Genomic DNA, 23,834 nt, shown 5'->3' with positions numbered 1-23,834 from the left:
TTTTTTAACAAACTGAAGGCAAGAATCTCAGACCCTCCACCTTCAAAAAGACTACAAGTGAAGTGGAGAACAATGAGGTGCCTGAACTCGTTCCCTGTGTCTACTTCCCCGCCTTCCATGGTCACGTTTTAACTTTTGGAGAAAACTTGGAAAATATTAACTATGAGTACAATATGGCAACTTTTAAAACAGGGGTCGGGGACCTTTTTGGCTGAGAGAGCCATGAACGCCACATATTTTAAAATGTAATTCTGTGAGAGCCATACAACGGCCCCTGTACGTTAGGCATTATCCAATAAAAATTTGGTGTTGTCCCGGAGGACAGCTGTAATTGGCTCCAGTCACCCGCAACCATGAACATGAGCAGTAGGAAATGAATGGATTGTAATACATGAGAATGTTTTATATTTTTAACGTTATTATTTTTTTATTAAAGATTTGTCTGCGAGTCAGATGCAGCCATCAAAAGAGCCACATCTGGCTCGCGAGCCATAGGTTCCCGACCCCTGTTTTAAAATGCAGCGCTATAAAATGAAGTGCTATAGAAACTAGTCCTTCTAACCAACATCTCCTACTTCCATTCCAAAGGGGCAGACCAAAATGTGAAATGAAAATCCAACCAAAATGTACCCTGAAGGAGAGCGCCACACGTGTTAGGAACGAAGGGAGACTCCTGACGTAAACAAGAAACTGCATCAAGATATAGTAACAGTCCAGCACATGCTGTTTTCCAGAAATTAAAACACTCACTTGCTTTGCTTTTCCATGCTGGCCACCCGCAGGCATTCCCATCTGGAATTGAGGAGATTCATTTGTTCTTGTACTTCGGTTTCTTCGTCTTCTGACAGCTTCCCTGTCCCGATCAGCTGACTTCCCAATTGTAGGACATTACCAACCCGTCCCTGGTGGGACGTCAGGTCCATCATGTACCCCTGACAAGGAAAGAAGTTGACAGCAGTGATTAACACTTCAGGTAAATCATTATGGTTTTGATTTTCCTTCTAAATCCATAGCCCAGTGTACAGAGATGTGCTGTAGACTTGTGCGCCTGAAATCTGTATAATTTTGCTAACAAGTGTCACCTCAATAAAGTCAGTAAACTACATTGCCAGTAAACGTATTTTAATTTTTATCCATGAAAACTCAATATTGTTTTTTGATATGAAAGAAAAGAGTCAGCTTGAAGCAGCTCCTGAGATTAGGGTTTCCATGTAAGCAATTTATTAAGGAAGAGCTCCCAGACAAGAATTGCAAGGGACCTGAAGAAATAGGAAACAGGAAACAGGAAATAGGACAGGGAAGGAAAGGAAAGCTGGGAAGTGCGTCATCTCAGGGAAAGTGTTCTATTGCGGGCAGTGATACCACACAGGTACCCTGGAGTGTAAGTTACAGCTCAGCATTGCCTTGACCCAAGACAGGGAGCTGGGCTGTCACATTGCTGTATGAGTCCCTACAGCACCTTCAAGAGGTGTCCTTCAAGTCACCACTTCTAGTGCTGGCTGTTGGGATGTCAAGCATGTGAATATTTATTTGTTTCCATCCCAGCATAAAAACTAAATCACCGAGTAAAGTATATGATTGTCTAACCACTAAGCTGGACATCTAAAATCAATACAAACTAAAATGGAAAGAAAAGCACAAAACTCAATGACAAAAAGACCAGGATCTTACACAGCGATTGAAATAAAGAGACTTGCTATTGTGACAATTCATGCTCTTTGGTTCGTAAATTGATGTTTTCCTTTACCTCATGAGTATGAAATTGTTCTTTCACTTTCTCTACATCGTTAGAAATCTCCCCCTGTGCTTGCAACGTGTCCTCGGCTGAAAGAAGCCAGGAGAGTACTTCTTCTAGAGCCGTCTGGTAACTGTCCAGGTTTACTTCAGTTGTCATCAGTGAACTGCCAAAGGACTTGCCTTCAGACGCTTCGAAATGCTAAACAAGAAAATAAATCGGACATTATAGAATTAGTATTTTTGCAGATTGTTTTGGGACGTTAAACAAATGAGATATTTATAGCCCTGGCCAGTTGGTTCAGTGATAGAGTGTCGGCCCAGTGTGAGGATGTCCTGGGTTTGATTCCTGAACAGGGCACACAGGAGAAGCAATCATCTGCGTCTCTACCCCCCCCTCTTGCTTCTCTCTCTCTCTCTCTCTCTCTCTCTCTCTCTCTCTCTGCCTTTCTCTCTCCCTCCCTCTCCCTCCTGCAGCCATAGATTGATTGGAGCAAGTTGGCTCCAGGCGGAAGTCTGTCTCTCTGCCTCCCCTCCCCTCACTGAATATAAAAAAGAAGAAAGAAAAAGAAATACTTAAAATGCTAGAAATGTCCACGTGCACTATCAGAGATGTAAAGAGCGGACACACACACTGGCAAGCCTACATTTTAACAGCCTCACAAATATACAATCAAATTTTCAAATGATACCTGAAGCCTACTTCAAATGAATGTCATTAAAGTTCCTCTGAATCACTATAATGAGGGGATCAGTACATCACTTCTTCATGTTGTACTTGAAATGTAATGAATTTTCATCCGAAACTAACTTTTTCAATTCATATTTTAAATGCTTTACATATACACTATTGGTATTATATTTATATACTGTTGCAATAGTATTGAAGGAAACATCTCTCTCCCAAAGCTACAAGGTAATGAAGCATTTCTGAAAATTTACAGAGCAGAGGTTATCAGTATGAAAATAAGTAGGGGCGGAGTAAAATTTAAAAGAAAATACCTCATTTACACATCTGAAATTTCTACAGTATTATGACTTCTAGGAATTAAGCCTTTATTTCCAAATGGCCACAGTTTAAATAGCAAAGTATTATCTCAGAAGAAGTAAAATAGAAAGTATTTGCTCCTGAACTGAATTAGCAGGAAGTTGAGATTCTCAACAGCTGTCTTGGAATTTCTGCTAGGACCCGCAAAGCTGAGAACAAAGGGTATGAAGTGTCCATAATTCTAAAGACCCAGGCCACTGAAGAAAAAATTGCTAAAAGCAAACTGACTCCATAACCCTTAATCTGCTACCTAGCTCAAAGGTGTGTAAGAAGCAGCAAGATTGGAGATTTCTAGTGAGAAAATATTCCTCTGGAGTGCTATGCATGTCCACACCTTCTCCCCACCTCAAGCCAAGAAATGGAGACTTGAAGAGAATCACCTATACAGGGTAGGGTATTGGCCAGGAGGGAATACTGACCTCTAGAGCTGGCTGTGTGTTTGCATGGGGTCAGAAGCGATGGGGTTAACCTAAAAACATATGTACACAACACAAATATACAGACAACAGGGTAGCGATAGCCAGAAGGAGAGGGGAGGTGGAGGGAGCGGGAAGGGGAGCAACGGGGAGAATGGGGTGGAAAGAGACTCTGCATGGGCCATGGGGGCACAATGCCGGGGTCCAGGGTGTTACATGCAGGGGGACCCTTGCAACCACACCGTACAATCAATGAGAAAATAAATTTTATTTTTTAAGATTTTATTTATTGATCTTAAAGAGGGAAGAGAGAGAGAGAGAGAGAGAGAGAGAGAGAGAGAGAGAGAGAGAGAGAGAGAGAAAGGCAGATGAGAGGAAAGGGAAGCATCAACTCATAGTAGTTGCTTCCTGTAAGTGCCCTGACCTTGGGACAAGCCCAGGGTTTCAAACCACCAACCTCAGCATTCTAGGACAACACTTTATCCACTGTGCCACCACAGGTCATGCACAAAATGCATTTTTAAAAAGAGAGAAGTGATAGGACAGGACCAGTACTATCAAGTAACAGGAGAGACCTTTTGTGATAACCTATGTGCCTGCTGCTTTAACCTTAGGGCAATTACCAATGATAACATTTTGAGCAAATAAGAAAATGTGCTTGAAATTTTTGTTTGGATCAAGTGCACTCATGCTAGGTTGCTTGGCTTCAAAGATCCTGAGAAGGCGTTGGTCCAGCATGTGGAAGTCCCGGGTTCGATTCCCGGCCAGGGCACACAGGAGAAGCACCTATCTGCTTCTCCACCCCTCCCCCTCTCCTTCCTCTCTGTCTCTCTCTTCCCCTCCCGCAGCCAAGGCTCCATTGGAGGAAAGTTGGCCCAGGTGCTGAGAATGGCTCCATAGCTTCCACCTCAGGTGCTAGAATGGCTCCAGTGGCATCAGAGCAAAGGTTAGATGGGCAGAGCATGGCCCCGTGGTGGGCATGCCGGGTGGATCCCAGTCCGGTGCATGCGGGAGTCTGTGTGCTTACCCACTTCTCGCTTCAGAAAAATAAAAAAATAAAAAAATCCTGAGAAGGACCACACTCAGGAAGGTTTCCTGCTGAGGTAAGGAACACAGGCTAACTGCTGATGCAGACGCAAAGCAAAAATACTGGAGAAATATTTGGAGAAGAATCTTTTGCATATTCCAAATATAGCAAGCCAGCCCTGGGCCCTAAAAGCAGGGTTTTGCAAAGGGAACAAAAGGCATCGTAGAATAGTCAGAAGTTTTCATGGTTCTCCCGTGGAATGTCCACCTTGAATTTCCAGTCCCCTCAATGCTGGGCCTTATCCCATTGGGCTGCCAGGACCTATTTAATTGTGTTCTTCTGATAACTGCTCCAATTCTGAAACTCTGACATTATAAATTATCCAACTATTAATGCCTTTAAGATGGCAAAACAGAGTGTCATCCTTTGGTCTGATATTTTCACCAAATGTGTTTAAAAGACAAGTGCCGAAAATGCACCATCGTGATCAATCAAACTCACCCGACTCTAGTATCTCAAACAGGGAAGAAGGGCCCCAAGGGGGTTATTTGCAAAGGCCTTCCCGTGGTCAAGGCAATTTCTGAAGGTTTGAGGGGCTATAACAAGTTCTATGGTATAAATAAAAAAAAAATAAAAAAGTATTAAAAAATAGCCTGACCTGTGGTTGGCGCAGTGGATAAAGCGTCGACCTGGAAATGCTGAGGTTGCCGGTTCGAAACCCTGGGCTTGCCTGGTCAAGGAACATATGGGAGTTGATGCTTCCAGCTCCTCCCCCCTTCTCTCTCTCTGTCTCTCCTCTCTCTCTGTCTCTCCCTCTCCTCTCTAAAATGAATAAATAAAAAAAAAAAAGTTCTATGGTATACATTCCTTGTGCCCATTCCTAAAGACTATTAATAAAAATAGAAAGTCAGTGTTAGGAGAGGGAACGTCCCTGAAAGGCAGCCTTGGAGATAGGTGTGGACGGGACTAGCTTCATATTTGTTCAGCTTGAGCTGCTGCACAGTGCCCATGTCTCCGAAGGACCCCGTGCTTGTTTATCTGCTTCTTGACATGGCCATCTTAAAATTCTTTTTTTTTTTTTTTTTTTTTTTTTTTTTTTTTTTCTGAAGCTGGAAATGGGGAGAGACAGTCAGACAGACTTCCACATGCGCCCGACCGGGATCCACCTGGCACGCCCACCAGGGGCGACGCTCTGCCCACCAGGGGGCGATGCTCTGCCCCTCCGGAGTGTCGCTCTGCTGCGACCAGAGCCACTCTAGCGCCTGGGGCAGAGGCCAAGGAGCCATCCCCAGCGCCCGGGCCATCTTTGCTCCAATGGAGCCTTGGCTGCAGGAGAGGAAGAGAGAGACAGAGAGGAAGGAGGGAGGGGGGTGGAGAAGCAAATGGGCGCTTTTCCTATGTGCCCTGGCCGGGAATCGAACCCGGGTCCCCCGCACGCCAGGCCAACGCTCTACCGCTGAGCCAACCGGCCAGGGCCATCTTAAAATTCTTAATCATTTTATCTTTGAACTTTTTTTTTTATCAAAGTTCAATGGGGTGACAAAGTATGCCCATGAACAGAGGAGATAACTGCAATATGTGTGTCTGCCCTGTTTACACACACATACACACACACACACACACATATATATTATGTCCCATGAGCACAGAATTCTAGTAGACCCACAATAGGTGGGAACTTAATGCAACTCAAGCAGGTATAAGGTGTGTTATGTCTATGACTGAGTGAGCGAGGGCTCTAACAGCCCCAGGAAATTATGCTTGCTATTTGAAACAGAATTTCCTTCAGAGCCAGAAAGAAGGCAATTCCATGAAAACACAACCAACCGAGAAACCCTACCATATCCGTGCTCACTCGCATTTCTTTCCTGTATTAAGCAACCATTTATGCTGAAACTGATGACATGGAAAGAAAAGGGGAAGACAGGACAAGCCGGACTTGCTTTTGCTTCCGGTCCTTCCCTGATCATCAGGAAGCTGAAGGTCAAGGATATTGGTAGAATGTGCACCAATCAAGACGTGAAATAGCAACAGCTGAGTTAGTCACACATCGTTTCCATGTTAAGGCTAAAATACATAATGCAAGCTACAAAATACAAATTATCCGATAACAGTTATTCTGCATGAATTGAATGCTCTTATATTTGCATTTACAACTGCAATTGCAAGATAAGATACAATAACGAGCAGTAAAACTCATGCCATACTTTTACATATTTAATTTTCTTTGTTCAGTATGAATTTGAAGAGCAAATAAAAAAGTACTATGGAAAGTCAGGGAGAGCTCATGAAAGAAAAAGAAATTCTAGTAATCTGAACAGCCCTTTCCTTCCTAGTCTTTCAACAAGGGGCTCTGGTGGTTCACTTTTCACTGAACCATACAAATTATGTAACCAGCCCTGTGTTTAGGTGGGAAAAAAGTACTGTCTAATCCTGGATATTCTGCCTTTTCAGGGTTACTGGTGGGAGTTGATGGGAGTTTTATTATGCTTGGTAAATAGAACAGGGTTGTAAAACCCAAGAGTTATAAAGTCAGTTAGTGTCTGAATCCTGGCTCAGATCTGACATCTTGTTTCACCCTGGAAAAGTTAATTATCCCTATCATAAGCCTTAGTTTCCTCATACATAAAACAGGAATGATAACACTTCCCTAATAACACTGTGGGAAGAATTAAAGGAAAGTATATAAAGTGTTTGGCAGAATGCCTGACCACATGTAAGAACCCAATAAAGTATGTTATGCTGTAATCATTATTAGAAGTTTGTATACATAAGAACCATTTTGAAGCACAACCCGCCCCAAGGGTACCTTCTTAAGTCACTGTCCAAATTTCAAGAGCCAATTATTGTACAAAAAAATGTCCCAAAAAACTTCAAAGAGTAAATATCAATTTAATCAAACCTTTCTGAAACTTCAACCTCGACCTAGCTTCTCTTTAAAAGTTCTAAAAAATCATCAATGTTCTTGAGTTCAGATAATCTTCTCCAAATAATAAAATGTAAACAACACTATTAGTCAAGTAGATAATACTATATATTGCACCACTGTACAATCTAGATTTAAAAAGAAAACATTTTATTACTTACTGCTATTTACAGAAACCTGAATTTTCAGAGAAAAAATTTAAAAGGTAAACCTTTATACTAAATGACATGAACTCTAGTAACTCATAAATTCTGAATCTAAATATTATTTTGTCGAGTGTTCATAAAAGAAAAACTATGCAGTCATATTAAACTTGGATCCAAACATGAATAAGCTCTGTAAAATTACATAAATAACTCATTATCTACATCCATACATTTAATTACAAATACACATGATTAGGGTCAAAACCTACAACACTCTTGCTACTACACCTCATTGCTTCTCTGGAATACCCAAAAGTTTATGTTGCAGACAAGTGAGATTATCATATCCTGCTGAAGGCAAGGATTATGGCAGGAAAACTTATTTTAGAGAATAAATCACTTACTTGTATATGTTCCGGTAAAAAGGTAAGTAAATTAAATAGAGTAAAAACATGATATCACGCAGATTAAAGGATTAATATTCTTATGATTTTTTGTTTCAGATATGCATATATATATGTATAACTATGTACATCTGGATTTGTATATATGTTCTGGGTCAAGAAGAAAATATAATTTTCTGGTTCATTTAAAAAAATAAAACATAGTTCTGGAATTTAAGTACAGGTAAACCCATAGAAGATGATATGGTATGTTCTTGAAGTCTACATTTTCAAGAAGTTTTTAAAATTCACCTTCAATAGAGAATTTGGAAACAGAAATAGACTCAGAGGCATATGCCTTTGGTGACAGTGCTCCCAAATATGGCTTTATTGCTACAGTGTTTCCTATTTCACCTAAGCTGACGGGAGTTCATACATATTATCCAGAATCAAAGGAAATTTGCTAAGAAACTTGGAGGTGCCAGTATCACCAATTGGAACAAATATTTTTCCTACTCTTTGATCTCACTTTAATTTGTCTGTATCACAATAGTTTGTGTTTCTCTGCAGTATACTGACCAAATAATGATTCAGAAAGGAGGCAAAAACAATGGATGGGTAAAACAATGCTGGTTGCTTTTAAAATTAAGAGAACCGAAAATTATTCAACATTATTCACGTACTTCAGAGGCATAATTACTGCCCTTCTGTGTGAAGAAATACTAGAAATCATCACCTATGTTCCTGAAGATGTTAACGCATAAAGTGGGAAGGAAGAGTAAAGATGGAAAAGTAAAGGAATTAGGAAAGACGAGTGAGTATATGTGTTAGTCCTGCAGTGACCAGGACAAATGTTTGGAAACTCATTTCTAGTGATAGAAATTGTCATAGCTAAATATAGAGCAATAGCCTCGATATTAGTTCATACATAAATATAAATACATCTTAAAACCCAGTTAACTATCTGTCTGATCCTGGGTAAGTTATTTAACCTGCGTGCATTTCGGTTCCCCCATCTGTTAAACAAAGGAAAAATAAATTTCCTTAGGATCATTGGAAGGTTATAGGAGATGATGCATACAAACTGCTCAGTACATTCTAGTTTCCAAGAAACGCTCTGCAATGCCTGTATTTGGGGACAAATATTCATTGAAATGGCAAATGATTTTTATGAGGAAACACAGTTGAATGAGCTGTGTGTATTTTTAGAAGCATGATTTTGGCAATTCAAATGGAGATAAGTCATTAAATGGCTACATATATAGGTAGTGAAACCAGCAATCCAGCAAACCACAAAGCTCTTAGAAAAATAGCTGGGACGTTTCCAGAGGGCACAATCTATCACTGAATAGTTTTATATTTCTGTTGAAACTGATATATTTTGGCAACTTCCCCAAATTCAAACTCAAAATGTGATACAAGTTTTAACGTGGCTAAAGAGAGTTTTATTATTCTTGTACGTATAAATGCTTCAAGAACATTTAAAAATTTTATTACTGAGTTCCTTTAGATGTGCCATACTTCTTTTTTATAATCTAATTCAATGCATGGCTGGTGAATTTTTGGTGTATTCTATAATCATTTTATCCCTCAGTATATCTAAGTGTTTAAGATGAGTCCATTTAAAGATAACTTTAAAAAGAAAGGTTGATAAGTTGAGCAAAGCCATTTCCATTTGAATCACAGTTCAGTTGATCAACTTAGCCTTTTTTTAAGAAGTATATTTTTCTTTTCTTCATTTCCACAATGTAAGAGTCAATGGTTCTGAAACTACTAAGAAAATACCTGAACCACATTACAGCAGTGAGTTAAGAAATCAAATATAGACTTCAAAATGATGTTTGCAAGACAGACACTGATATCATACTTAATAAGGAGACAAGAGACAGGCAGCTAGGTGACCGCCCAGGCTGTGGTAGAGGCTTTTGTTTTATGACAGAGGACATTGAGCAAAAAGTAAAGCTAACATCAATATTTTCTAAAGAAAGGCTTGCGCCAAATCCAACGTATGAACTCTATACCTTCTACAATACCTATCACTTGCCTTTGGCTTTTAGTATCAGCAAAATTAATATTCTTCACTACTACAGAACGTCTCACAGAAAAGCTGTATTGTGCTTAGCATGCTATGTTTAAGATGACAAAAAATACATCATCTGTACACATTTGTGTTATATACATATGTGTGTGTTTACATTTTTTAAAATAAAGCCATATACAAAACCTATTAAACAAAAGGTTCTGGAACAAAAAGTATACACCTTTTTTTAAATTGAATTTACAGAGAGAAAGAGAGAGGGAGGGAAAAAGAGAAGGAAGAAGGGAGGGAGGGAAGGAGGAAGGGAAGGAGGGAGGGAGGAAGGGAGGGAAGGAAGGGAGGGAAGAAAGAAAGGAAGGAAGAAAGGAAGGAAGGAAGGAAGGAAGGAAGGAAGGAAGGAAGGAAGGAAGGAAGGAAGGAAGGAAGGAAAGGGAGGGGAAGGGAAGGGAAGGGAAGGGAGGGGAGGGGAGGGGAGGGGAGAGGAGGGGAGGGGAGGATAGAAGGAGGGAAGGAGGGAGGGAAGGAGGGAAGGAGGGAAAGAGGGAGGGAAGGAGGGAAGGAAGGAAAGAGAGAAGGATAGAAGGAGGGAAGGAGGGAGGGAAGAAGGGAAGGAAGGAGGGAGGGAAGGAGGGAAGGAAGGAAGGAGAGGAGGATAGAAGGAGGGAAGGAGGGAAGGAGGGAGGGAAGAAGGGAGGGAAGGAGGGAGAAAAGGAGGGAGGAAAGGAGGGAGGAAAGGAGGGAGGGAAGGAGGGAGAGAAGGATAGAAGGAGGGAAGGATAGAAGGAGGGAAGGAGGGAGGGAAGGAGGGAAGGAGGGAAAGAGGGAGGGAAGGAGGGAAGGAAGGAAAGAGAGGAGGATAGAAGGAGGGAAGGAGGGAGGGAAGAAGGGAAGGAAGGAGGGAGGGAAGGAGGGAAGGAAGGAAGGAGAGGAGGATAGAAGGAGGGAAGGAGGGAAGGAGGGAGGGAAGAAGGGAGGGAAGGAGGGAGGAAAGGAGGGAGGAAAGGAGGGAGGAAAGGAGGGAGGAAAGGAGGGAGGGAAGGAGGGAGAGAAGGATAGAAGGAGGGAAGGAGGGAAGGAGGGAGGGAGGGAAGGAGGGAGGAAAGGAGGGAGGAAAGGAGGGAGGAAAGGAGGGAGGAAAGGAGGGAGGAAAGGAGGGAGGGAAGGAGGGAGAGAAGGATAGAAGGAGGGAAGGAGGGAAGGAGGGAGGGAAGGATAGAAGGAGGGAAGGAGGGAGGGAAGAAGGGAGGGAAGGAGGGAGGATAGAAGGAGGGAAGGAGGGAGGGAAGGAGGGAAGGAAGGAAGGAGTGGAGGATGGGAAGGAGGGAAGGAGGGAGGGAAGGAGGGAGGGAAGGATAGAAGGAGGGAAGGATAGAAGGAGGGAAGCAGGGAGGGAAGGAGGGAGGGAAGGATAGAAGGAGGGAAGGAGGGAGGGAAGGATAGAAGGAGGGAAGGAGGGAGGGAAGGATAGAAGGAGGGAAGCAGGGAGGGAAGGATAGAAGGAGGGAAGGAGGGAGGGAAGGAGGGAGGAAAGGAGGGAGGGAAGGAGGGAGAGAAGGATAGAAGGAGGGAAGGAGGGAGGGAAGGAGGGAAGGAAGGAAGGAGTGGAGGATGGGAAGGAGGAAAGGAGGGAGGGAAGGATAGAAGGAAGGAAGGAGGGAGGGAAGGATAGAAGGAGGGAAGGAGGGAGAGAAGGATAGAAGGAGGGAAGGAGGGAGGGAAGGAGGGAGGGAAGGAAGGAGTGGAGGATGGGAAGGAGGGAAGGAGGGAGGGAAGCAGGGAGGGAAGGATAGAAGGAGGGAAGGAGGGAAGGAAGGAAGGAGTGGAGGATGGGAAGGAGGGAAGGAGGGAGGGAAGGATAGAAGGAGGGAAGGAGGGAGGGAAGGAGGGAAGGAAGGAAGGAGTGGAGGATGGGAAGGAGGGAAGGAGGGAAGGAGGGAGGGAAGCAGGGAGGGAAGGATAGAAGGAGGGAAGGAGGGAGGGAAGGAGGGAGGGAAGGAGGGAGGGAAGGAGGGAGGGAAGGAGGGAGAGAAGGATAGAAGGAGGGAAGGAGGGAGGGAAGGAGGGAAGGAAGGAAGGAGTGGAGGATGGGAAGGAGGGAAGGAGGGAGGGAAGGAGGGAGGGAAGGATAGAAGGAGGGAAGCAGGGAGGGAAGGATAGAAGGAGGGAAGGAGGGAGGGAAGGAGGGAGGAAAGGAGGGAGGGAAGGAGGGAGGATAGAAGGAGGGAAGGAGGGAGGAAAGGAGGGAGGGAAGGAGGGAAAGAAGGAGAGGAGGATAGAAGGAGGGAAGGAGGAAAGGAGGGAAGGAGGGAGGGAGGGAGGGAAGGAGGAAGGAAAGGAGGGAAGGAAGGAAGGAAGGAGAGGAGAGGAGGATAGAAGGAGGGAAGGAGGGAAGGAGGGAGGGAAGGAGGGAAGGAAGGAAGAAGATATTAATTTGTTCCACTTATTTATGCATTCATTGGTTTATTTTTGTATGTGCCTTGACCAGGGATCAAACCAACAACTTTGGCATATTGGGATGATGCTCTAACCAACTGAACTACCCAGACAAGGCCCCCAAAAGTGTCCATTTTTATACTTAAGAAGCTGCCCACTGAGAAGACTTCTACTTCTTAAAGAGTAGTAGACAAGCCTGACCTGTGGTGGCACAGTGGAAAAAGTGTCGACCTGGAATGCTGAGGTCACCAGATCAAAACCCTGGGCTTGCCTGGTCAAGGCACATATGGGAGTTGATGCTTTCTGCTCCTCCCGCTCTTTTCTCTCTCTCTCTCTCTCTCTCTCTCTCTCTCTCTCTCTCTCTTTCATTCTCTCTCCTCTCTAAAAATGAATAAAAGAAAAATTTTTTTAAAAAAAGAGTAGTAGGCCCTGGCCGGTTGACTCAGCAGTAGAGCGTCGGCCTGGCGTGTGGTGGACCTGGGTTCGATTCCCCGCCAGGGCACATAGGAAAAGCGCCCATTTGCTTCTCCACCCCCCCCCTCCTTCCTCTCTGTCTCTCTCTTCTCCTCCCACAGCCAAGGCTCCATTTGAGCAAAGATGGCCCGGGCGCTGGGCATGGCTCCTTGGCCTCTGCCCCAGGCGCTAGAGTGGCTCTGGTCGCGGCACAGTGATGCCCCGGAGGGGCAGAGCATTGCCCCCTGGTGGGCAGAGCACCGCCCCTGGTGGGCGTGCCAGGTGGATCCCGGTCGGGCGCATGCGGGAGTCTGTCTGACTGTCTCTCCCCGTTTCCAGCTTCAGAAAAATACAAAAAAAAAAAAAAAAAAAAGAGTAGTAGACAATTAGGTGACTATTCAGCTATCCAGAATAGAAACTATAGTTCCCAGTTTCCCTTGCAGTTAGGTGTGGCATGTGACCAAATATTGGCAAGAGGAATAGGATGTGTGTAATTTCTTTGACAAGACCAAAGAAGAATAGATATGGCCTCATCTCTGTCCCTTCCTCCTTCCCACAGGCAGTGATACAGACATGGTGATGGAGAGGAAGGCAGACCTTAGGGGGCGACAGAGCAAGAAGGAAAAGGGGCCTTGGACCCTGGGTAAGCAAGCTCTGCAAGGCCTGAACACCCACATTTAAAAGGCCAAATATTTATGTGATTTGAAGAGAAACCAGAGCATCTGAACACCCACATTTAGACAGTCAAAATATACATCCTTCTGAAAGAGAAATTAACTTGTTTCCTACATAATCCATCACTAAGTCATGCCTTTGTTACTTCTGCAAAACCTATAGCCCATCTAATATACCAGCGTGCTGTAAGTTTCTAGGAGCTGACTTTACAATACAGATATATGGATTTCTAAGAGTTGATATGTGATTTTAAAATAAACTTTCTACTCTCAAAGTTTATTGTGTTTTGTTTTGTTTTAACAGAGAGGAAAGACTGACCTGTGGTGGCCAAGTGCATCAAGTGTCGACCTGGAACACTGAGGTCACCGATTTGAAATCTGGGTTTGCCTGGTCAAGGCACATACAGGAAGCAACTACGAGTTAATGCTTCCCGCTCCTCTTCCCCAGCTAAAATCAATCAATCAATCAATCAATCAGTCTTAAAAAAGAGAGAGAGAGGAGAGAGAGTAAGAAAGGGGTGGGGGGAAGGAGCAGAAAGCATCAACTCATAGTAGTTGCTTCTCATAAGTGCCCTTACCAGGCAAGCCCAGGGTTTCCACCAAGCGACCTCAGCATTCCAGGTTGACACTTTATCCCCTGTGCCACCACAGGTCAGAAAACATACTCCCAATAAAGGTTCCAGTTCATTTTGCTCCATCATTTCACAACCCATATACCTTTTCTTTTAATTGAGACATAAAGGACGTATAACATTGTGTAAACTTAAGGTATACAATGTGTTCATTAGATATACATATATACTGCCAATAAGATTGCTACTGTAGTTTTAGCTAACCCCTCCTTCATGTCATATGACAACCATTTCCTTCTTTGGGATGAGAATATTTAAGATCTACTCTCTTAGTGTCTTCCAATATATAATACAGTATATACCTTGAAATATCATGCCAGTCTTTGTGTCCCATGAAGGGAGGGACCCTGCCCTCATGCCTAATAGACAATACAGCACAAAGATAACTAAGAAGTATTCATTGAACTAAATTTTGGGGGCAGCTAATTTTAATTTATCATTAACTCATTTGTTCCAGGCCCTGTCTGGGTGGCTCAGCAGGTAAAGCATCAACCCAGCACACCAGAGGTCCTGGGTCTGACATCTGGACAGGGCATGTATGAGAAACAAACAGTGAGTACATAATTAAAAGGAATAACAAGGTGGAACACCAAGAGTTGATGCTTCTCTCTCTCTCTCTCTTCCCCCCTCCCTCTCTCAAATCAATGGGAAAAAATTTTTTTTTTTTTTTTTGGTATTTCTCCGAAGCTAGAAACGGGGAGAGACAGTCAGACAGACTCCCGCATGCACCCAACTGGGATCCACCCGGCACGCCCACCAGGGGGTGACGCTCTGCCCCTCCGGGGCGTCGCTCTGTTGCGACCAGAGCCACTCTAGCACCTGGGGCAGAGGTCAAGGAGCCATCCCCAGCGTCCGGGACATCTTTGCTCCAATGGAGCCCTGGCTGCGGGAGGGGAAGAGAGAGACAGAGAGGAAGGAGAGGGGGAGGGGTGGGGAAGCAGATGGGTGCTTCTCCTGTGTGCCCTGGCCGGGAATCGAACCCGGGACTTCTGCACACCAGGCCGACGCTCTACCACTGAGCCAACCGGCCAGGGCCGTGAAAAAAAATTTAAACCTAATTTGTTCTTCTAATTTTAGGTCTCATATAAAATATGTTTTAACAATAACAATAATCGTGTCTTGAAAAATGGGAGTATCATGGTGTAAAATATTCATGATTTAAATATGTACTTTACAATTCAGCAGGTCCTCAAATAACATTGTTTCATTTAACATCATTTCGTTATAATGTCATTTCATTATAACCCTGATGGAATGCTGCCGGAAGTTGATTCTTGTTTAATCTTGTTTAGCCTATGGTGGAAATGGTTTCTTTATACAGTGTTTCACTTACAGTTACAGAACCTACCACTGACATTAAGTGAGGACTTACTTTACTCCCTTTGATAATATGTGTTTATGTTCACTTTTAATTTTCTTTTCTTATCCTTCTTTTCCAATTCTACTCTTTCAGACCATCAGGAATATACTTACTTTCTGAGTTATGCTATCTTCTATTTATGTATTTCCTCAAAATAATAGAACCCTTCCTATGAAATAAACAGGATGGTAAAGAAGTAACTATTGCTATGATAAACTCACCTAAATCAGTAAGTCCAAAAAACAGAACACTTCAAGAGATTAAAAAGTAGCTAATATAAAGGGTTGTTTTTTTTTAATTAACACAGTTTACAATAATTGTTTAATAAACATCGATAAACTCCTAAGTAAAAAAGCCTTCTTTTTTTGAAGGGGGTTGGACTTGGGGATTTCTACACATATTATCTCATATAATTCTCAGAACCACCCTAAAAGTGAGGGCCATGAGGAAACTGGTTGGAATTCGTATAAGTTAGGAATTTAAACAATCAGGGATTTTCTAAAAGCAACTTTAAATTAAGACAGCAGCAAATGTCTAAGAAAACCAAATCAATTCCTAATGTTATTTTCCTCAACTCTATATTCAAATAGGCCTAATGCATATACCAACTCTTACTTATTTTAATCACTTTTATAAATATCTAAAATAAATATGACTCACTGGATGATATTTACAAAATAAAATGAATTAATAGGTATCTTACTGTAGGCAAATGGTTTTTACTTACCAAAATTTTTCAGAACTAAATTTATAATGAAAACTCATTAATTTCCAAATACATATAAACTGCCATTTAAATAATATCCCCTCAAAATGACTGTAGTGAGCTACAAAAGAAAACTAATCATTATTAATTTCCTTATGGCCATTAAAATTTTTTCTCTTTATTTCATAAATCATCATTTATGGCTCTGAGATATTTTTCTGTTTAGTCAACAAGTCTATTATTTAAGTATATTTGAAGTTATCACATTAGACTCTGAAAAAATATTCAAACTGATCTACAGCTGTACCAAGCCTCTTCTTGTCATATTTCAATGTAGAGTCTTACTCTTCCTATTATGTTATCCAAGAATCACTTCTTAAACCATAAAATGTCATTTTAAAGAGCCCAATAGTGACTATCTTCAGTTTTTCAGGTCACTGTAGGACAGTCATTGGAGACAGTGACACAAAAGCAGCCATAGATAATATATAAGTACATGAGCATAACTGTAGTCCAATAAACCTTTACGGATTAAAATAAAAACAACAGATGGCAGACTGTTTTTGACCCTCCGGGTCATAGTTGTCATCTCCTGATAATTTCTTTTCTTTCCATACTTGATCTCATTCGTTTTCATGGACTCAAGAACTTCCGACTGATGATTATCTCCTCTCTCTTCAACCTCTATCCCTCAAACTGTCCCTAATGGTCACTTTCCCACTCTACTGCTTATCTGAAAGTCTTCCCTAAAATTTCACTGCCCCCCTAACCCCATCCCTATCCCTGATTGTAAGGATGTCTCAAAGGCATCATGGTTCACAGAACCAGTGCTTGCCCTCGGGGACAAGTCTGTCTCACTTTGGGTGAGTTCAAATTCGAAGGGCTCTTGAGTTTCTAAGGAGTAGGCACTTAGCAAGTTATGAATATCAGACCCCTGGTGCACACCTGAAAATGGATATGATGATATTAACTTAGAGGGCGCTTGCAAGATAATATGTAGTTCTTATTAACATTCAGTATCGTCCCTCTCATTCAATCCCTTATAAAACTGCATCCATTGTCTCACTCTTCTTATTTAGGGCAACATAGACTACAGAAATAAGAAGTAACAGCAACAAAGGAGAGTTTGGTTCTATTGAGAATCTAGGATGTAAAAACCATTCAAATAAAGTCACACACTTTCGCTTCAGTAGGCAATTGCCCCCAGACATAATGGTTATTTTCTACTTTCTTCAATTGTACCAGCTACTTGAATTCTCCATCACCTTTCACAGATGACACTAAATTCTCTGGGGTCCTTTCTTTACTTATTTTACATGTTTTTGTCTCCTTTACTTTTTCCTAAAAGGGTGGTGAGGCATATCCTTCAAAAAAATCCTCACAGTGGACCATGAGTGAAGAGTTGTGTTTATTTGGTTCACTGCACAGTGATTGACCAGTAAAATATAATAGATAGTTGTTGAGTAAAATAAGGACTCTCCTAACACATGCCAGATAATTTTCCATACTTTAAGCTAATTATGGGGACTTTTTTTTTCCTGAGGGAATTAGACCAGAGTTACTACGTCATTCCATGTCAGAGCAGAGAGAAGAAATAACACACTACACTAAAGCTGCCCTATTTCAGGCACACGATGAGAAAGCGGGAGTTTTAGAAAAGACAGAAATACTGGGGAAAACAGAAGGCAGCAGGAAAAGAGGAAGACCAAAAAGATGAGATGGATTGACTCCATCAAAAAGCCACAGGTATGAGTCCACAGAAGCTGAGCAGGGCTGTTTAGGACAGGACATTTGTGGACATCACTCATTCATCGGGTCAGCATTGGAGCTGACTCAACGGTACATAACACACACTGTGTGTGTACAGAACTTGCTGCCTTCCTCTGTGTACTGTTTGTCTCCCTATTATCTTCAAGGAAACACATCTTTTGTTTAAGGACTTTAGAGGTTGACATTTGTAAGGAAAATGTTAATGATATTAAGCCCTGAATACTCAGGGTAGATTTCATTATCAGCTGCAAATTCTGCCTTCTGCCGCAAGGCAAGTAATAAAAGACCAGAACAGTCAATCTTCTGCCTTTTGGGTGCAGGTAGACCAGAAGGCTCGAGTAGAGAGTCCGCTGAAGGCAATGGTAGTTCTTCAGTTTTATTACTAACTTTTAACAGGAGTGCGCATGCGTCAAGTTTCTACCTCAAGGTCCCACTGACAATTGAAGTTTTTAACCTTAAGGTTCACAGAACCTAGAAGATTGTGGAAAGGCTCATTGCATTTGATAAAAATAAAAAATGTGAAACCCTTTGACAAATTTTTCTCTTGTACTAACAGTTCTTCTTACATCTTAAAGTAAAAGACTCAAAAGGCAGGGTAGTAGAGAATCACTCTCTGATTTAGGAAAGATACTGGTATTATTCTTTATTAATTTCCCCTATGAAAAACTGTAAATCTACTTTTGCCCCACTCAGTATTGTAAAATGACACAATGGAAAACATAGGAGCAAAGCAAAATAGAGCCCCAATTGAGGCTGACATGGAAAAGACACGCCAGCATGACAAGATTTTTCAACAATTGATTAAAATCTGTCCAGCAAGCAAGATCTCCTACAATTTATTTTTCATTCACCTCTTTCATTTTATTTATTTCTTTATTTTCCTATTGGCATCACCCTAAACTACTGGTTCTCAATCAGGGACGATTTTGCCCTCTTGAGGGCGTTGGAAAGTATTAGGAGACAGTTTTGCTCATCACTGCTGGGGGTGGAGGGTGCCGCTGACATCTAGGAAGCAGGGCATGCTGGGAAACATTCGCCAATGCACAGCTCAGCAGCAGCACTGGGACCATCACCACCGGCTTCCCCCTCCAACAACAAAGAATGACCAGGCCCAACGTTGGGCAGCGGTGACACCTAAGAAACCTAAGACAACACTTGAACCACATATTAGTGACATTCTTTGCAAACTGCTTCCCTCTCTCCAATGTGGCTTACTTTAATCCAGGGGTCCCCAAACTTTTTACACAGGGGGCCAGTTCACTGTCCCTCAGACCGTTGGAGGGCCGGACTATAAAAAAAAAACTATGAACAAATCCCTATGCACACTGCACATATCTTATTTTAAAGTAAAAAAAAAAAACAAAATGGGAACAAATACAATATTTAAAATAAAGAACAAGTAAATTTAAATCAACAAACTGACCAGTATTTCAATGGGAACTATGCTCCTCTCACTGACCACTAATGAAAGAGGTGCCCCTTCCCGAAGTGGTGCGCGGTGGGGGCCGGATAAATGGCTTCAGGGGGCCGCATGCGGGCCGGGCAGTAGTTTGGGGATCTCTGCTTTAATCCAGCTCGAGATTAGTTTCAATGTTTGTGCTGAGTGTGCTATTCTTGTATGCAAGTGATTTTACTCTTAAAATAAAGCTACAAGTTTATACCCTATTACAGGGGCTCTGGTGTTTTCTTCTATTCTCTCTTTCCTGGCTTTTGAAACCTACAAATCACTCATTTCATGTTACACCTTCCTACTTGTTCATTTTTCCTGCTACAAATTTATTGAAAACAAAATAAACAAAAAGCCTTCTCCAAACACATTTAAATCATATTCTCATTCAAGTTCTAGCACAAATTTCACCTACAGTCTGACTTTTCCTGATCCTTTACAATAATGCTTTCCAATTCTTTCAATTGTACATCTTCATCAAAATGGTATTTTATGAATACACATTCCACATTTTTAAAATGATTTGTTCAAAAGCAAATTTAAGAACTGATTCAATTTAGCTGCCATATTCACTTTTACCCAACCTCTCAGGTACTTTTCTAATCTGCTAATAAAATGTAATCTATTATCTAAATCTGCATTTCTTACAATATTAAATAAAAATATTTTTATAGTTATAAAATGGATTCAAAAATTCATTGAATTATTGAATTGGTACTATCTTAAATAGATTTAAATTTTTGTTTATATGTTTCTGTGTTTAGTTGTGAAAGGTTTTATAACTAACATATTTACAACCTGACCTGTGGTGGCGCAGTGGATAAAGCATTGACCTGGAATGCTGAGGTTGCCAGTTCAAAACCCTGGGTTTGCCTGGTCAAGGCATATATGGGAGTTGATGCGTCCTACTCCTCCCCACCTTATCTCTCTCTTTCTATCCTGCTCTCTCTCTCTTTTCTAAAATGAATTTTTAAAAAACCTAACATATTTACAATGACAATTTTGTCAAATATTTATTTTTTAATGCTCTCTCCATGGCATAAAATTCTAATAAAATTCAGTTCCTTTCTTGTTATTAATACAGAGTTTTACCTTGAAATAAGATACAAAATGTTTTAACTGTTTTTAGAAATACCTGAGAAATAACAGTACTCATAGCAATTTGGCAACACAAAAATATTCAGCAAACCTGACCAGTTGGTGATACAGTGGATAGAGCATCAGACTGGGACACAGAGGACCCAGGTTTGAAACCCTGAGGTCTCTGGCTTGAGCACAGGCTCATCTGGCTTGAGCATGGATTCACCAGCTTGAGCGTGGGGTTGCAGGCTTAAGCATCGGATCACAGACATGACCCCATGGTTGCTGGCTTGAGCAATGGGTCACTGGCTCAGCTGTAGCACCCAGTCAAGACACATATGAGAGAGCAATCAATGAACAACTAAGGTGCTGCAACAAAGAACTGATGCTTCTCATCTCTTTCCCTTCCTGTCTGTCTGTCCCTATCTGTACTTCTCTCAGTCTATCTCTCTGTTTCTCTAATATATATATATATATATATTCAGCATATTTGAAACATCTTTTGAAAAAAAAATATTTCTAACTGCTCCATCATGACATAACACAAACACTTCTGTGTAGTAAAAAAAGATTTTCTGGGACACTCCTATTTTACTACAAAATATTGTAAGCATTCTGCTACTTAAGACAATGCAATCTGTAAACCTGCATGACACTTCAAATGCATTGAAATGTATCCAGAACACCAATGAGGCCAATAAATGAGGCAGGCCTCACTACCAACCCAACCTATTGGAGATCCCTGACTTTTCACTGAGGATGTCAGTGCCACAGAAGGGTTAGAAAAACCGGGTTCACAGTTGTATTATGAGATTCTTTTACCTTAATAAAGATATTTCAATAATCACAGCCTTCATATCTTTATCCAAACAACTGTAAACCTACTTCTTACCACCAACTTTTTTGCTCACCCCTGAATATTATATAAAATCATCCAAAACCCCGTACATTAAAAATGAGTAAATTTCATTTCTTTCTTAATTGGAAATAAATGCACGTGAAGAAACACTGCAATGCACTCTTTGGGAACCCCAGGGGATCGTGTTGAGGACCTCCTTTGTGGGTGCTCCCTGCTATCTAGACCAGGGGTCCCCAAACTACGGCCCGCGGGCCACATGCGGCCCCCTGAGGCCATTTATCCGGCCCCCACCACACTTCCAGAAGGGGCGCCTTTTCATTGGTGGTCAGTGAGAAGAGCATTGCTCCCATTGAAATACTGGTCAGTTTGTTTATTTAAATTTACTTGTTCTTTATTTTAAATATTGTATTTGTTTCCGTTTTGTTTCTTTACTTTAAAATAAGATATGTGCAGTGTGCGTAGGGATTTGTTCATAGTTTTTTTTTTATAGTCAGGCCCTCCAATGGTCTGAGGGACGGTGAACCGGCCCCCTGTGTAAAAAGTTTGGGGACCCCTGGTCTAGACTATGTTCTGATCTGGAATGCTTTCTTCATTGTCTAAATGCCTACAGAATTTATCATCGAGACACAAGTACCACGCTTTACTCTTTGTTAAGGTGTGGTGAAACACACCATTAAATTCTCTAATTTAACCTTGCAACAGAAGGGACGATTACTGTCTACATTTTAGAGTAAAAAGACCACATTCATGGGGGTTAGGAACTTGCCCAAGGCCACAAAGTTAATAAAGAGAGGAAATCGGAGCAGAACTCAGTATTTGTCCCACAGAAGCCTGCAATTTTAACTGTGGTGCTAGACATCATTTTAATACCTTAAGGGGAAGAAGCTTTACCCAGGGAAAGCCAGATTGGTAAATTTGCATTTAAAAATCAAAAATTTTAAAAATGTCATATTTTGTGTAAATGTAATAAGTCTCTCAGTCACTTCTTGAACTATTCATAGAATTTTTCTGATTCATCCAGTCTCTCATGCCTAGACCTTTCCAATGACTTTTACATGTTAATAAGTGACTAGCTTTGGTGTACAATTTCTGTACTCTCAACAGATAATTTGTTCACAGATGTACATATTTTTTTAAAAATATGCCACAACCTTCATTATCACAATGTTCTACAATCCATATATTTATAAATGTTTAAATTATCACATAAAATCATTATCACTGGGATTATTTTACTGATCTAGAAAAATACCAGAAACATATGTTGAAATTTAAAGCATGCTTATTGGTATATTTCAAATTATTTGCTCTACACTGGAAAACAGGAAGGGAAAGAAACAGAAGGAATAAAAATACTTTCTTTGTTCACATACTGAGATAATCAATACTACATTTAACAACAATGTTTCATTTCACTTCTAAAATACTCTTGAGGAGAATTAGTTACCATTTTCTTGATTTGTACAACTCTTAACATTTTTCTATAAATTCAGTACTTACTCGGTAAAAAAGGTATTGCTTATATGTTGGCCTTATTTCATATTACACTAGGAAGGGAGTAAAATTATCGCCACATACACAAATTAAAACAATGAATTATATTTTGAATATTCAAATATGGCAGCAATTAAAAACCTCGACATGAAGATGAATTAAAAATCATGCAAATGAGCACAAAAGGAAGGCCAAATGTGTTTGTTTTGGGGAAACCATAAATCAGGAACAGGAAATTCATTGAAGCTGGAAGTGAAATAATCACGATTATGTTTAGAGTATCCCGATTTAGAAATGCTGCGATTCAGTTCAATCTGATCTACAAACCCTTTCAGACCATCAAACTGCACCTAGACCTGAAGGTACACACATGACATTTGTTTAAAAGGACTGTGATTGCCCTGTACATTTTTTTACAATGTTATTAACAGGAGCTGCTCCACAGACTAAGCCAACCCTGCTTACTGCTCCCACTGTCCCAGAAGAGCCATAAAATGTCAGTTATCATGGGAGCAGTTTATCAGAGGACGGATTATCTGGAAGCTCTTATTTCTCTTCCATTTGGCCTATTCACAGCTCATTAGCACTTCAACAAGAAAAGTTCAGGCATAGGAAGGAAAGTCTGCTGAAATTCAAAACATTAAATTTGCTCCTTCTAAGCAGCATAAGAACAGCAAACCATAGAGTAGTGCTAGAAAAAAGTTAACCAAAATGGGATCCACAAAGATATACCCACAATTTGCCTTGACTGATTTTTTTGTCCCACTGTATTGTATGAAATCTTGACTGAATTGATTGCAGGATTTAGCATCCTCCAGGACTCAAAGTCCTTAGTTTTTACTATATATGAGCCACTGTGACAGATCATCACTTTCCAGTGAGCAGCATATAACACTGCCAAAATATTGACCGTTTTCAGTGTGGGGACAGGAAACTGAAGGTCAGCTTTCCAAAAGAAGATGTATGGCAACTGAACAGTTTCTGGGGAAGAAAAGGGTAAACAGAGCCAACTAGACAGCTCCTTGTTTGCTTTCATACTTGTCGCTGCATGAGATGCCACCATATCACTGACAACCCTCTAGGAAAAGAAAACCACATGAGGAACCACATACACACAGGGCAAGAAGGAAGAGAGAGAGGGAGGGAGGAAGAAAGGAAGGGAGGGAGGGAGGAAGGGAGGGACGGAGGGAGGGAGGGAGGGAGGGAGG

General features: G+C 41.4%; 1 protein-coding gene across 4 annotated transcripts in view; it reads right to left on the bottom strand.

Moving 5' to 3' along the window:
• Positions 1–23,834, bottom strand: part of DMD (dystrophin) — a 2,360,554-nt gene that overhangs the window by 1,685,705 nt on the left and 651,015 nt on the right. For all 4 annotated transcript variants that reach the window (XM_066250305.1, XM_066250306.1, XM_066250308.1 and 1 more), the window contains exons 10-11: positions 1,748–1,936; positions 751–932 (exon numbers count right to left, since the gene is read on the bottom strand). In XM_066250305.1, the coding sequence (XP_066106402.1) occupies positions 751–932; positions 1,748–1,936 (371 nt within the window). The remainder of the gene's footprint in view (positions 1–750; positions 933–1,747; positions 1,937–23,834) is intronic.

The sequence above is a fragment of the Saccopteryx bilineata genome, chromosome X (assembly GCF_036850765.1).
Source record: "Saccopteryx bilineata isolate mSacBil1 chromosome X, mSacBil1_pri_phased_curated, whole genome shotgun sequence".
In the NCBI taxonomy this organism is placed as follows: Eukaryota; Metazoa; Chordata; class Mammalia; order Chiroptera; family Emballonuridae; genus Saccopteryx; species Saccopteryx bilineata.
Note: the sequence above shows the minus strand (reverse complement) of the source record. Positions and strands in the feature narration are given on the sequence as shown.